This window comes from Urocampus carinirostris, chromosome 7, assembly GCF_059441175.1.
Source record: "Urocampus carinirostris isolate Australia breed hairy pipefish chromosome 7, RoL_Ucar_1.0, whole genome shotgun sequence".
In the NCBI taxonomy this organism is placed as follows: Eukaryota; Metazoa; Chordata; class Actinopteri; order Syngnathiformes; family Syngnathidae; genus Urocampus; species Urocampus carinirostris.
The window spans coordinates 24,110,348-24,126,325 of record NC_142355.1 but is presented as its reverse complement, the minus strand read 5'-3'; the positions used below and the strand labels follow the sequence as shown (position 1 = coordinate 24,126,325).

The 15,978-nt window shown below is 39.0% G+C and overlaps 2 protein-coding genes across 2 annotated transcripts in view; both read right to left on the bottom strand.

Annotated features, from left to right (window-relative positions):
• The window catches only part of LOC148362732 (proline-serine-threonine phosphatase-interacting protein 1-like), an 18,115-nt gene extending 9,518 nt beyond the window's left edge, over positions 1 to 8,597 (bottom strand). The window contains exons 1-7 of the mRNA XM_088340252.1: positions 8,518 to 8,597; positions 4,310 to 4,410; positions 2,613 to 2,687; positions 2,504 to 2,538; positions 2,333 to 2,439; positions 2,195 to 2,257; positions 29 to 133 (exon numbers count right to left, since the gene is read on the bottom strand). Of these exons, the coding sequence (XP_088196378.1) occupies positions 29 to 133; positions 2,195 to 2,257; positions 2,333 to 2,439; positions 2,504 to 2,538; positions 2,613 to 2,687; positions 4,310 to 4,410; positions 8,518 to 8,547 (516 nt within the window). The 5' untranslated portion in view covers positions 8,548 to 8,597. The remainder of the gene's footprint in view (positions 1 to 28; positions 134 to 2,194; positions 2,258 to 2,332; positions 2,440 to 2,503; positions 2,539 to 2,612; positions 2,688 to 4,309; positions 4,411 to 8,517) is intronic.
• On the bottom strand, positions 8,116 to 15,978 carry rcn2 (reticulocalbin 2). Its single transcript, XM_088340253.1, has 8 exons — positions 15,850 to 15,978; positions 13,232 to 13,360; positions 13,056 to 13,158; positions 12,782 to 12,978; positions 12,605 to 12,718; positions 12,453 to 12,546; positions 10,548 to 10,687; positions 8,116 to 10,484 (listed from the first exon to the last, which is right to left on the bottom strand). The coding sequence occupies exons 2-8, from the start codon at positions 13,358 to 13,360 to the stop codon at positions 10,341 to 10,343; spliced, it is 921 nt and encodes a 306-aa protein (XP_088196379.1). The 5' UTR covers positions 15,850 to 15,978; the 3' UTR covers positions 8,116 to 10,340.

Sequence of the window (15,978 nt, the reverse complement as noted above, 5' to 3'; positions counted from 1 at the left end):
GATTATATACTTGAGGATCTTATGTTACCTTCTCTGTCTGTTTGGGTGTGGCAGTGGAAGTGTTGTTCATCTTTTCTGCCATTTGCTCTGCTTCATCCGCCTCCCTGCAACGTTGCTCGTATAGTCTTTCGGACTGGGATGGACAATGTATTTGAGAAAATATATAGAAAAACAAAAGTTATATTTTTAAGTGCATTTTTCTTATATATGTTGATATATTTACACATTTAAAGTATTTTGTAATTTTAATCTATTTTTTTTTATATTTTATGAAGCTTTTTGAAGATAATATTGCTCATTTTAAGTCTTTTTTTTTAACTTTATTTTTCCTCAATTATTGCAGCTGCACACTTTTATAACTCCAGTAAAAATGTACCGTAGTTTCAAAAGAAATGTCAAAAATAAATGTGTAAAAAAATAAAAACCTCTACAAATATTAATTTGTTCCGTAAGCAGATAGTTTTGCTCATTTTAAGTTCTATTTCTTCACATGTTTTGTTTTGACCACATTTTCCAGTCATTGGTAGCTCAACAGTGCAAAAGAAATCAGTTAAAAAAATCAATAACAAACTTTAATCCTATATAATACAGGGTTAGCGCAAATCTTTGGAGTCTTAAAAGGCATTCAATTCATTATTCTAAAATCAAGGTATGAAAATTCCATGAATCCAAATGTCAAAAGTCTTAAAAATGTCAACACATTTGTAACATTTATATTTTTTTGAACTAAAAAAGATTTGGTAACAATTATAACGGTGAAGTGGTTTCAGTCGGGCCTTTCAGAGAGGCGCATGTCTTAGGTCTACCCACAATACACATAGCAAATTTGGAGACAGATGTTTACTCTGGACCATGCCCGAAAAGTGTACATTTAATGAGAGGTTGCTGTCTGACGGTTGTTTTTCGCCATGGCTAGAAGCTAAGCTAGGGTGAACAAGGATCAATGTATTGTTTGCAAGAAATAATTGTGTTTTTTTTATCAACTTGGTCTTTAATTTGATTTCAAAAGGCATTAAAAAAAGGCTTGAATTTAACTTGCCTTAAGCTGTAGGAACCCTTTTAAATGTAGTACGTGAAATTGAAAAAAAGAAAAAAAAGAACGGAAACTGGTTGCTAAAATGACAAAAATGAATTAGCCCACAGAATAAGACCTTTCTTTTTCTGTGAGACAATTGTTCGGCAGGTGAGGTTTAAAAAGTGCTGTAAACTATTATATTACATCAGACTTTTTTGTATAGCCAACATAAAGCTCAAGCCAACCATGTTATGAACCGAACATAACAACGCAAATTGATCGTAACCAAAAATACAAGACCAACTATTAAAATATTTAACACAATGAATAATACAACAACAGTACAACCCAAATTTTATTGCTCTACTTTTCACTCCACTATTGTTCTGATGCTCTATTTTTCATTGAACTATTTTTACAACTTAGGCCGGTCTAAAAGCACTATCTACCTTCCTACCTGCCTCCCTCGCCCCCCCCTAACAAACCTAAAATGTAACTTGATGTCAAGTTTTGGACATGTTTGATAATGGATTAGTTGCCACACGTGGGCTTGCTGTTGCTCACTGTTGTTTCAAGCATTGCTCACCGACTTTGTGTAAACGCTCAGACCCGTGGAAAATTAGAGGGAACATTGACCATGGGGAACCCAAATGCCCAAACACCCAAACAAGTTAAGCACCTCGGCACCTAAGTTGGTCATGCTTTCGTCCCTCCAGATGAAACAGGACACAAGAAAGCGGCCATGTCACTCGGGTCAGGGTCACACAACACACTCTTCTGTTTAACAGCAGGGCCTAATCCTTAGTTTAGCGCTACTAAGGATTATCCTTAGGCGCCTTGAGTGACTCAACGACAACAACAACAACAGCAGGGCCCGACAACTTTCACTGGTTTACCCCTGCCGCATCATACGGGTGCCCTGTCCATTCCTTAGAACGTGTCTAAACATCCCACTATCCTTTTATAACACCTCTCCACTCATTCCTATCACCAAAGCACTACCTTGCAAATATATTTGCATATTTATCTTGACATTCTTTCATCTTATTCTTCCTCTTTGAAGCCTTTATTATGTGTTTATCCAGAAGTGACATGTCTAATGTTGTTGCAAACATTCTTCACTACGTTGCCATCGATTCCAATATAGACATTTCAATTCATTCAAAGTTTTTATCTTACATCCGTGGTTTTCTTGTAGAAGGACACTTTGCTCTTCTGGATGTTCTCCATGGTGCATTCAAGCTGGGGAAGAAGCACAACAAAATGTTATCCGACAAGTATGAAATATTTAGAGATAAGATTTATTTTCCCAAAAACCTTTTTCCTCTGATCTTTCTGCTTCTCTCTGAACTGCTCGATCTTTTTGGCCTCTTCTTTCAACAGGCCAGACAGCTGGATGTGCAAGTTGCCAATCATTTCCATTTCTGAGAAGACATCAACTTGAACCGAGGATCTTTTAAAGGCACAAAACTCAACTGGGGCTCTTACGTGATTTCATTTCATCAATGGACACCCTCAGCGTGCTGTGGAAACAAATCGTCTGCTTTGAGAATGTGATGCCACCAAGGTATTTTTCACAATCTGCACGTGCACCCACCAGATCTCATAGAAACCCCCAACTTTGCGCGAGATGGCGAGAAGTTCTTTGCCGTATTTCTCTTCAGCAGATGCCCTGGGACAACCACAAAGTTATATATTGCGTTACTATCACACCCAGTTGACACCCATCCATCCATTATCTGCACTGCTTATCCTCAGTAAGGTTGTGGGGTGCTGGAGCCCTTCCCAGCTATCTTCGGGCAGTGGGCAGGGGAAACCCTGAACTGGTTGCCAGCCAGTCGCAGGGCACACAGAGACAGACAACTCACTCGCTCAGCCACACCTAGGGTTAATTTGGACTGGCCAATCCACCTGACATGCATGATTTTGGAATGTGGGAGGAAACTGGAGTCCAATGTTCCCTCTAATTTTCCACAGGTCTGAGCGTTCACACAAAGTCGGTGAGCAACGCTTGAAACAACAGTGAGCAACAGCAATCCCAAGTGTGGCAGGCAACTAAGTCATTATCAAACATGTCCAAAACTTGACATCAAGTTACATTTTGCTGAGTTTCCGGCAATGCAAAAAAAAAAAAATCACTTTTGAATGAATTGACTAATGTATCATTGCAAAGGTTGTACGGCCTACAAACGTCATTTGTTTTTACAACAATTCTTTCACAATATTTTCCATTTCTTTTTTTTCCTGGTATCTTTTGATGCATAATACTAACATTTTAAAGGGGCTTATTTAGTCAATTGCACCATACACAACTGTATTAAATCAAATTTTTTAGTGGAAGTACAATGTTGGCAACAAGATTGACTTGGTATAATTGGAAATTATTTGAATGCAAAATAAACTTTTTCTTCTTTTTCCCTGTTTTTTTCAATTTTTATTCAAATTCCTTTAAAAAAATCTCATTGTGTTTATTTTTTCCAACTTACTTTTTTCTTTTTGTTCTCTATTTACTTTTTTTCCTTTGTTTCTTTCTTTATTTTTTTTCTGGATTTTTTCTGATTTTTTCCTTTTTTTCTCTTCCTTTTGTTTCTTTTTTTTCAGCTTTTCACTACTTTTTCATTTTGGTATTTTTTTCTTTTTTGGTTCTATTCCCCCTTCCTCTAAGTCATTTTGTGCACAATTTTACATAATATTTGGTCATATAGGGATGAAAGAAGCAAAAACAACCTGAAGAGCCGTTTAGGACCCGAAAGAGCCGGTTCTTTTCAATGAGACGAGCCGAAGAAGCTGGTTCTCGGAAAACTCTACTGACTTTACTTTTCAACTTCGTTCGACATTGACTTCAAAATACCGCATTTAGAACACAACGTCAGGGGAACCCTTGTATTTTTACCTTCATGCACTGTAACTTTGACTTAATTCGCTTCTTAATTAGCAATATCGAGCCCTGATTTTTGTGAGCTGGCTAGATTTTCTTGTGCGCCGAAAAGCTCTGGGTAGTGCGCAATTGCGCACACACGCAGCTTAGATGGAACATTGCGCTGGATGGATTTTCTTGTGCGCTGAGAATGTGCGGGCAGTGCGCGATTGCGCACGTGCGCAGCTTAGAGGGAACATTGCCGGAGTCCCCCGGAGGAAACCCACGCAAGCACGGGGAGAACATGCAAACTCCACATGGGGAGGCTGCGGTAGCTGTACTTGAACCCTGAACCTCTGCACCCTCGGGCTGTGCGTTAACCACCCATCCGCTGTGCCGCCTGCGTTTCACACCCCTTTCACATAATTCAGGCGTACCTCATTTTAAACAGCTCTTCCATGTCTTTGCACGTCCGCCGACCATCGTTGAGTCTTTGGATGATGGCCTCGTAGCCTGCGTTGCTGATGAAGCTCCCTCCCTGCAAAACATAAAGCTCTTTACTTGTTTTCTACTCCTTGTAGAAGGCATCCCCAATGTGGAACCGCTGGGCAACAGGTAGCCCCACAAGACCAGCTTAAGACCGGCTGAGAAAATAACTCATCATGATGGGTCATTGTGATGTATTAGTGGTTGACTCACCTTATCTTAACCCTATTATTAAAAATGAACCAGGTAATAACTTGATCATAATATAGTAGCATCATGATAAATTGTTATCAGAAAATGCAAAGCCTTTGGAAACAAATGGTGTATTGGTGAGACAATGCTCTTTATTTTTATTTGAAAGGTTGGTAGGGAATTTTTGCACTTCCACGCCTTGTTGTTTATCCAGTGAGAATAGTTTTACTTACATAATTATAATCTATATATCTAATGAATTACCTTAAGTGATGGAATTAAAGGCATGAACCTGTGCCTTTAAAATGTTACAAAAGCAAAGACTACAATACACAATGTCACGGTTGCCATGACGCCCAATTGGCCCCGCCCGTGTGGCGCCAGCTGCGGCTCGTTGACAGATTGGCTTTCCGTCTATTTAAGCTCAGTGTTCTCACTCTTCCTTTGTCAGTCCGTCAACGAACCTCTGCCTCGCAAGACGTGGGTTTTGACTCAGTCCTGTTTCCTGTTGGTATTTCCTGTCCGGTGTTGTTCCCATTTATTTTGTCCTGTTTAATATCGGTTTGCAGTTTCGTTCCCGTCTAGTTTGTCCTGTTTAATTTCGATATCAATCCTGTCTCTCCCGTCCTGTCCGGTATCGACCCCATCTGTCCTATATCTGCTTGGGCATTTGGTATCAATCTCGTCGGCCTCTGGCTTCCAGTCATTCCACGCCAGACTGCCGCCTAACGTGCATGACTCACCAAAAAACTCACCGTAAAATAAAAAGCTTGCGTGAGAAACATCACGCAGTTGGGTCGTGATCCTGTTCCGGTTCTTGACGGAAGTTTATTTTTCAACAAAATAAGAAGGCCACAAATGATGCAAAGCGTATTGCACAATGTGATACTCAAAATTTCGTGACTAAATAGAGATTTGGGATCTAGTATCAGTATTATCCATCAAACGCCACTGCCAGTCAATGCTGAGGTCCGCCTCATCTCTTATGAGCTGGATGAAGCTGTACACCTGATGAAGGTACTGTATTCGAGTCTGATCAGGAGGCTTCCCCTGCTACTTGTAACCAAGGAAACCATTCGGAGCTGTTTCATGTGGGGGAGCAAACCCCTACACAAAAGTTTGCTTGGAGGGGGATGGGTGCTGCCAGGCTGTACTTGCCCAAGACACACCACAGAAAGTGGTGCCTCTAAGACCTTTGAGGTTAAGGCAGTTGTGAGCATATCAAAGTGGTAGCCTTTTGAGCTAATCAAGAACAAAAAAGTAGCTAAAAGGTTGGTGTGAATGCATTTATTGCATTGATTGTGAAGTAGTGGCCGGAAAGAAAATAGATAAGTGCTGTAAGCGAATGAATTTCCCATGATTTGCAGTAGTTCAGAATGGTGCAACTTCCTGTTAGCAAACATTTACATTGGGGATATTCCTTTTTTTGGAAAGTGTAACATTTGATATTTGAAGTATGGATCTGAAAAAATTACAGTTAATAAGAAGAAATTTTTTAGGTTGAAGTCCCTATTTAAACACGTCGTGCTTTGAAGAGTCCAAAATGTTTTTATTTTTTACAAATGTATTTTTGACACAGAAAATTGTCCAGTTTTTAAATTGATGGGAAACATCTAGTATAATGAGTAAAATAATTATCATTCAAGGTAAAAACAGTTTTATTTTGTATCTGTTTTTGCTATTTTTAGTTTAAATAATTATTTATATCAAAATATGAAAAAAAAAATCATATTTTAGGTAGAGATGTTCAACACCATTTGGTTCACTCTTGAACAGTCATCAATGCAAATACCAGGTTACCTCTGAAAATAAATGGCTAAAGAAATATATTCTAATATTGACTTAAGTAATCTTATTTATCTATCCATCCATCCATTATCTGCACCATTTATCCTCAGTAGGGTCCCAGGGGTGCTGGAGCCCATCCCAGCTATCTTCGGGCAGTGGGCAGGGGACACCCTGAACTGGTTGCCAGCCAGTCACAGGGCACACAGGGACAGACAATTCACCCGCTCATTAAGACCTGAGGACAATTTGGACTGACCAATAAACCTGACATGCATGTTTTTTGGAATGTGGGAGAAAACCAGAGTGCCCGGAGAAAAAACATGCAAGCATGGGGAGAACATGCAAACTCCACACAGGAGGTTTGATCTCATGACCTCACAACTGTGCCGCACACATGCTAACCACTGGTTAGATGGCAGTATTAAAAATAAAAATTTAAGTATGTATATATTATTTTAGCAAATACTGATATTGGCTGTGGCACAGCAGCTGAGTGGTTAGCGCGTCCACAGTTACGGTTCTGAGGTTATGGGATCAGCTACCAACCTTCGTGTGTGGAGTTTGCATCTTCTCCTCATGCTTCCAGGCACTCCGGTTTCCCCCCAATTTCCAAAAACATGCATGTCAGGTGAATTTGCCGGTTCAAATTGTCCCTAGATGTGAATGAGCGAGCGAATTGTCTGTCCCTGTGTGCCCTTCAACTGGCTGGCAACCAGTTCAGGGTGTCCCCTGCCCACTGCCCAGAGATAGCTGGGATGGGCTCCAGCACCCCCGCGACCCTACTGAGAATAAACAGTGCAGATCGTGGATGGTATCGGCCAATGTCACGGTTAGCAATACCTTAAAAAAATAGGTACTTTTCTTATTTTATTATAGACCACTAAACCACTATATATAAGCAAAACTATCCGTTTTACAGTGTACATTTTAATGTCCACTTTGTTTGGGAAAAATATTTATTTGCATGTTAAACCAAATAATTCAAAGAAACTTTTGGGACATTCAGACCTTCAGTTCGATTTGTTTTACACAACAATGCATGTCAAGTAGCTTTCAGATGTTGGAGAAAATAGTCGATTTTTTTCCTAGGTAAAAAAAAAAAGAGGCAAAATCTTCTGTTCTTAGGCTTTACTGTATTTTAATTTATCACACAGATGACAGAAAACAATGACGTCAAACCAAGTGAGTAATAATCGAGAAAAGTTTGTGGATATTAAAAAAAAAAAAAAAAAAATTACGGTAAAAAAAACGAGTTTTATATTTATTCTGCCATATCAGATACCACTGTAAAGGAAGATTTTTTTTCCCTAGAATAATAATTTAAAACTGTTGGAACAGTATTATTATTTTTTTGCATTCATTTTCAGATCTATTTTAACTTGTTTTCCAGTGAAAAAAGATTGTTTTATGTTGAATTTAGGCAATGGTTCAGTTTTCTTTAAATAAACAAAATACATATAATTATACTAAATTAAAGTTATTGATTAATTGAATAAAAGGTATAAAGTATGTTTTTTTTATTAGAAAAACTGCAAACTTAATCTGCTATATCAGATAATTGATTTCCTAAGTTACTAAAATAAAATGGAAATACTGTAAAATAAGAAAAATTCTTCTTTATAAGTAGTAATTCATCAGCCCATGGAATATTATTATTTTTTACATCAATGCTACTTTATAAGAAAAAAATCTCAAGTACCCCTTGTGTTACTAGAATCCCAATTTCAGAACCACTGGTCTATAATTTGGGGTTGACACTTGTTAATATTGATCCAAATAGTAGTCTGCATTTATAAATCATTAGAAAATATGTTGGGCACATTCTCAAAATACAATGTAAATATTTAAGGTGTACATGGCACAAAGGTGACAAAAAACAATGGTTACATCAAAATTTAATACCATATGAAACTAAATAGGAAAAATGAAAGCACTTCCAACAATGCAAAATCAACCTAATGTATAACTAAATAAGAACGTAATAAAGTGCTGCACCTTCATATAAAGAGACTTGCATAACAGAGAACTAACATTAGTCTCGGGTACTTCGATTTTCAATAGCAGGCTAAAGTACAAAGTGACCAATTAGCGCCAGTGCTTCATAGTCAACTCGATCCTCAAACCAAAACCTCAAAAATAAAGATCTCCGGCATAAAACCCATTCATGGCACAAGCTCACCCAAAAAGCATCCTTAAATTGTAACTCCATCCTTCTCTGAAGAAAAACGTTTCACCTTGGGGACACTTTGACAGGCAAATGTTCGACGCAAGTGAAACAGACCCGGAAACGTTTCGCCTTTGCTCGTTCGTTTGAAAAGAGGAAGCGCGTCCAGGAGCACAAGTGAACTCTTCGCTTTTCACTAAGTGAGCATTGTGCCGGAGTAGGAAGTTCCTCGGTTGCTCTCTGTTGCTATGGGACAACTTCACAACTGTGCTTACATTTCATGACCGTAGATTCCCAACTACTGAGCGCACCTGATTAAAAGTGAAGATTTAAGGAAGAAACTCAACTTTGCTTTTGTACAAGCGCACCCGATTTTGAGCCGCATGCTCGGACAGCCATAAAAATGAACTCCTTCATTTCCTTTTCCTATATTTTTAAAAAAAATCAGCGGGGAAATGTCTAGTACAGAAAAGGAACAAACACATTTACCTGCGATTAAGACACTCATTTGCGGACAGTGTCCAGAGCTGTCAATCTCAATCAACTAGTGCAGCAATCAATATTAATTCAATTGGCATTAACATATACGCTAGAGTGCACCCTATAAAAAGCACCCCTTATATATATATATTTTTTTTTTCACTTTTTCTCAGATCAAACTAAGCACTGTTGAGTATGTGTGGCCATTGTTAAAATCATCTATTGACAACGTAATCTATGAACAAAATACCGAAATAAAATTTAAAATATATTTATATAAAGTTCTTTAAAGTCTGATTCATCAACAGATGCACCAGTTGTTTCCCTCGTCAGTAAACAGACTTTGAGTCAGATTTGCCATGTTCTTGATGAAATAATCTGTAGATTATTTTCTATTTTCACCATTCTCTAACAATTATCTCTGGTACTGTGAGTGAAAATAATGTGATAATGGAATACATTTGAATGCCTGTTTGAATGTCATCCATCACTGGTGGTCTAGTGGTTAAAATTCAGTGCCCTCACACCGCGATATGGGATCGATTCTTCTTTTAAGTTTAAAAAATGTGCATTATATACAAATAAATACGGTAATTTCCAGGTATATATTTCCTATCATGTAAAAACTCACTCGCAACTCTAAGCCCAAAAATTATCATGTACCCCTCCTTGGTAGCTAGTGTCGGCATGAATTATTTTTTATTTATGTAGTAGAAGCAATACTTGGTCTCCTCGCTATCACTTTGTCATGTGGGCAAGGGTTGGGAGAGCTTGGCACAGCAAGAGTACAAGGTGTTGTGATTCTACAGGCTTCTGAACTTTAGTCAGGACAGTAAATTGAGTTTTTTTTTACGTTTTTGTCAGACTACTGCGTATATGTTTATGCCAATTTAATACATATTGACTGCTGCTCTATTCCATTGAGATTGGCAGCTGCAGACAGAGTTTGCAAACAAGTGTCTTCATCACAGCACAATGTGTTACTTTTCTGTAGTAGACATTCCCCCGCTGATTCTACCAAGATAGCGATCTGCCTTCATAGGGACAGTGGGAATCTCGTTCATCCATTCATGCGCGTCATTTATTGGATGACGAGGCGTTTAGCTACTGGAGGAAGTCATAGTAACGCCCGCCATTTACCCGCACTTCATTGAATTTCTTCACTTTGACATTCAAAGCACTTGGCAGAAGTCACCACAAATGCCTTTGGAATCATCTGCCTCATGGAAAGTTTAAGAATAAGCTGCATCGTAGTTTAAGCTGCGGTGTTTAGAATGTAGAAAACAAATAGTGTCTTGTAGTCCGGAATCTACAGTAGATAATGATTGACGTTGGAGCGGGAAAACAAAGGTCTCAAATTATAGTTCGTCATGCGGCAAATGGAGATGTCTGCCGTAGTCAGTCACTTCACTGTTCACGAAGGTCTCCTGGTTATGTAGAACTTCGGCCACTGAGATCTGCCCATCTCCGTCCTGGTCCATCTCATCAATAAGATAATTTGCCTGATAGAGATTATGATGAGGAATGAAAAATGATGGAGCCATCACGTGTGAGTCTTTTCTTACTTCTTCCTGGGCGGGTCCGTAGCTGTTGGGAGCAATCCAGCGGAGCTGCTCGTCTCGATTCAACATGCCGTCGTTGTCTTGGTCGTAGAAGTCCCGGAAGCGCATGGTCTCTTCGAGCTCCCACTGAGAGGGCTCGTCCTCTTTAAAAGACTTGCAAAGTCAGTACACTTCAGGGAAAACATCAAGACCCCAAAGTTTTGCCAATAACGTGCAGTCAATGGAAGCTAATACAATTTACTGTCAACAGTGGTTTCTCCAGAGAGCGCTGGTTTTGGTAGTTGAATTAAGAAATATGAAAATGTTGAGCCTTACTTAATAGACCAAAACATTTACTTACTAAATCTAATGCTTAGTGTAAGACAGTAGTTTTTTTTTACTATCCATCCATCCATTATCTGCACCGCTTATCCTCAGTAGGGTCGCTGGGGAGATGGAGCCCATCCAAGCCATCTTCGGGCAGTGGGCGAGAACACCCTGAACTGGTTGCCAGTCACAGGGCACACAGAGACCGACAACTCACTCACTCATTCGTTCCTAGTGACAAATTTGACTGGCCAATTAACCCAAAATGCATGTTTTTTGGAATATGGGAGGAAACCGGAGATCCCTGAGGAAAACCACCCAAGCACGGGGAGAATATACAAACTCCACATAGGAGGTTCGATCTCATGACCTCAGAACTGTGACGCACACACGCTATACACTGCGCCGCCGTGCGGCCCAGATTTATCACTAAAGGATGTTGAAAATAACAGGAGTCAAACAAATTAGTTCACATTATTTTGCACCAGTAAGAGGGGGGAAAAACACAACTGACTGATATTTATTAAAAAACGTTGTTGTCTAATGGTTGTAAAAGTCCACCAAATCATAATTTAATGTACTATTATTAAACTGATTAACCACATCTACAGTGAATTATTTGTTCATGAATTTTCAAAATTTTCTGAGGGGAACATTTTTCAGTTTTAGCATTATCCAAGAAAAAGGCCTCATTTTTTGGTGGTAATGGAGACAGCGTTTAATCAAACTTAAAAACAAAATGTCAGCAATCATAATTTGGCAAATGTAATATTTGATCAAGTTTTTAAAAGGTACTGTCCTGAATTATAAACTTTGCTACTCTGCCGCCTTCTGCTGGCTTGGAGTCATGATCGCAGCCTCAGTCAGCTCATTCCTTAAGAACGTGCATTTCCAGACGTGCTCGAATGAACTCTTCTCCTTTTTTAAAAAAAAAATATTTTTGGGGGGGGTTTTGGGAATCTATTAGAATCAGACCTTTTCTTACTTTCACCATTTTCATGCTACACTAACAAAAGAATGATAATGTGCATCAAGTGCCCCCCTGGCTTTGTTAAAACATTCATTTTATACAGAAAAGATTCTACTTTTCTAATGGCAAAGCGGCTTGGTGGTTTAGCACGCAACCCCACGCTGCGGAGGTCCAGGGTTCACTTCCGGCTGCCACATCCTCCCCGTACAGAATTTGCATGTTCTCCCCGTGTTCGCGAGGTTTCCCTTCTACATCCCAAAACGTGCATGTTAGGTTAATTGGCCGGTCCACATTGTCGCTATGTGCGAATGAGGAGTGAGTTATCTCTCTTTGTGTGACCTGCGACTGGCTGGCAACCAGGGTGTCCTCTGCCCACTGCCTGAAGATAGCTGGGGTGGGCTCTAGCACCCCCGCGACCCTAGTGAGGATAACCGGTGCAGAAATGGAATGGATATTCTACTTTCAATTTTTTAAGGATGTACCCCACATTTAATATTAATCAGTAAACAGACTCTGAGTCAGATTTGCCATGTTCTCAACAAAATAATCTAGAGATAGATCAAATAATTCAAAGGTGGTGGACAGTATCACACAATGAGTACTCCATATTTTTTAATTCATAACTTACTAACCTTCTCGTCGATTCTCCCCGATAAATTCCTTCAGATTGATTAGTCCATCATGATCCAAATCATACTCGTTTAGCACATCTTCAATGACAAAATCCTGTAACAAAATTAAGGTGAGATTGAAGAAAACCCAACTATATTTTCTGTCATCTTACAGCCATGTGGTCCACTTCAGATGGATGGGTGAAGGCCAGGAACTCTGTAACGGTGAGACCGGGTGTCCCATCCCGGTCTGCAAAATCGAAGCGCTTTTTCTCCTTTAGGTAGAGCTGAGAGAGAAGAAGATAAAATCAAAATTGAATTTGTCACGTTGATAGATGGCACAAGCGTACATGTCGCAATGACTCTTGCTCAGGATCATCCATGATGGTGTTCTCATCGAAACGAAGGAGCTTGTCATGGGTGGCAATGTTATACTCCTCCCACGATACTATGCCGTCTTTGTTGGTGTCATATTCTGCAAAGTGCTCCTCAGCATCTTCTAAGGAGTATTTTCTGTAGATATGCTGAATCCATAAAGCAATTTCCTCTATGAGAAAACTGGTGTCAGTTGCAAGTTCACCTTACCTTCCTTTCCCAGTGCTAATAAGGTAAAGTCAATCTTACCCACGCTCAGGTGTTTGTTAGAGTTTTTATCAATCTTCTTTACAATTTCCATTATCTTGTTCCTCTGCTCTTCTGGACTTAGTTTCTTTAATTCCTCCGGGTCCTAAAAAGGTATCACATGGGAGCTAAGTGTCAGAATGAGGCAATTCAGATTGATTGGAGGATTGTTTTGCAACCTTCTCTCCCAGCAGGATATTCTTGTCGTGCTCTGAGTGCTGCTGATGATAATCTTCATGGTTGTGAGAATTGACTGATACAAAATGAAGGGCAAGTAATAGCATAGACGTCACAGTAGAGGGCCCCATCTTCAAGGGAGATACAAAAAAACCCCAGTATGATTATCGGACGTGAGCGTTATGAATTTTTGATTTGACAATTTTACCATTTTTATTTGATTGTGAATTGGAATGATTAGAATAATTCTTTTGTTTTTTTGTGTTTATGCACCTAACACCCCTTTTAAAACAATGCTGCCTTTTACAGGCGAGTCTTGGTACTACTTCAGCTGGCCTATTACGCTATAGAGTGCTTCGAGGTCCTAAGATTACCCACAATGCATTGCTGGCGGCCATTTTGGAAGTCCACAAAGCTTTTCACTTCATTGTTATTGTTCAGCGAACCAGTTAGATTCTACATTGTAATGCCGAATATGTGCGTTATTGTTGGCTGTTGTAGCCGAGAGGAAAAGGGTGGGAAGGGCTTCTTTAGACTTCCGAATTGTGTTTACAATCAAGGGATTGAAGCTCAGGAGAAAAGTGAACGGCGAAGACGAATGTGGCTGGCAGCTATCAACCGGTCGAATTTGCCAAAGCTTGACTGTGTTCGTGTTTGTTCTGACCACTTTCTGACAGGTAAATTGAATTATTTATGATGTAGAAATACATTTTAAAAAGGTTATGGGACATGTGTATTTCATGTACATCTGTCGACACCATTCAAGTATGGCTAGGTTAAATACTGTAGGTGTTGCTTCTTGAGTAACATTTCTGAAAAAATATTCCTAAAAGATCTAGATGTTGAACAAGTATATACCAAGAATACATAGTAAATGTGCATTTCATCCACTTTGATGAGATATTTCTTCTTTCTCAGTGGATAACATTATTAAATAACTACTTCACCATACACATGTATAAAACAAACATGAAGTATGCGCTGTTTGCAATTGTATTTATTTTCAATCTTTGTTTAGATGAAAGGCTCATAATTAACCCCTTTAATTTACAATGGCTGAGGGGGGCGGGATAGCGTTTTGAGTTTCAGTGTAGTATCATCCAATGTTCGCATGTTTTCGCCACATCACAAACCTTGACAAACACAGTAACAGGATTCCTCAACAAATCTGTCGTAGGCTTCCATACTTTTGTAATTTTGAAAATCCTTCAGTTCACAAAAGGGACTTGGGTGGAAAATAAGATAGTTAACAAGTTCGATGTAAGTCACACACGGCAACAAATCGGGATCAGACTTTCAGTCCTTGTTTTTAATTTTGTAGGGATCCAATTTTCCAATAAAATGCAACTTCGCAGCGTACCGCTCGCGTGCTTGCTTGTCTAAACTCTCCACGTAGTTTTCCATAGTGTTGATGGACAAAATCCGTACACAAACGAAGCTAGTTGAGTAAATAAATAGACAAACTGAGTAAATATTTGCTCCTCTCGCTATCACCGCTTGTAATCGACAGACTTCCAAGATGGCGGCACGGAGCCGTGTTACTATTTTTAGCACAAAGCGCGGAGCCCTCTATAGTGTATTTCAAGTGTGTCAATCGTATGGCCAGCAGGCCAAATGTGGCCACGCCACATTTTTTTTAGCTGTGAGACAACGGTGAGAAAAGAACAGGGGCAAATGTGCCACAATGAACTGCATTTTTAAATACCTCACCAAAGCCAGACACCATCTCAGTTCAGCCACTGTAGCTGTGATTTCTGACTACCATTTATCAACCAGAGAACACAGAGGAGACCCATGATTCCTTCTTATGTTATTTTACTTTAAATAAAAGTCGAGGACACGCTGTATTTTCAATATAGCAACACGAAAAGGTCAAAATTTAAAAAATATCACCTTGGTGTCTTTGAAGAATTTAAAAGAACCTTATGCTCCATTCTTTAATATATATATATATATATATATATATATATATGTATGATATATAACATCTAAGTTACCCTATTTAGGTAAACACTAACAAAAATAAGAATGAAAAGCAGCAAGACTTTAAAAACATTAAATAATTTAAATGGGAGTTTCCATGCTATTTGGTCACTTTCCAGACTTCCCACCGAGTTAAATAAACTGGAGTAAAAAATGTATACAATTTGAAAAAAGCACAGTAAATAAATACAAGTGATTAAACCATAGTAGACGAAAAATGTAGAGGAGAAACACTCAATATTCGTTTTATAATCAAATCTTACACCCTCGAATCATAATTTAATAGCCAACCTCCGAAAAGATCCCCCATCCCTTCATGTAAGACACACTTTTTATGCCATTAATGCACTAATCAGGCCCCTGTGAGAACACTTTTTTCTACACTCCAAGTGTTGTCGGTCAAACATTCCGAGTACATTGCCAACAGTAAATATCGTTAACAGTTTTTTGTTCATATTTGTATTTTTGCAAGTACATGCCACACTTGAGCATGTTGAACAAGGAAGTACGAGTATTCGATCAGATCGTGTGGTGCATGACGTGTGCGTGGAGCAAAACGGGATGCATACATAAAAAATGGAAAAACCTGAAAATACAAAAAACGCAAAATAACGATAGAATATTTGTTGTTCGTTACCGTGAAAAGTTCTCAAAACGTTGAAGGAGTTAGCGCAGTGGTGGTGAAATAGTGTTCAAACCACAGTGGTCGATTTCCGGTTTTAATTTTCACAATAAAATAACACTCAACAACACGGGGCAAAACGTC

Coding starts and splice junctions, on each gene's coding strand:
- rcn2 (XM_088340253.1), bottom strand. CDS start 13,360: ATGGGGCCCTCTACTGTGACGTCTATGCTATTACTTGCCCTTCATTTT. Junction 13,159..13,231: donor ATATCCTGCTGGGAGAGAAG/GTTGCAAAACAA, acceptor ATACCTTTTTAG/GACCCGGAGGAATTAAAGAA. Junction 10,485..10,547: donor ACGGACCCGCCCAGGAAGAA/GTAAGAAAAGAC, acceptor AATCTCTATCAG/GCAAATTATCTTATTGATGA.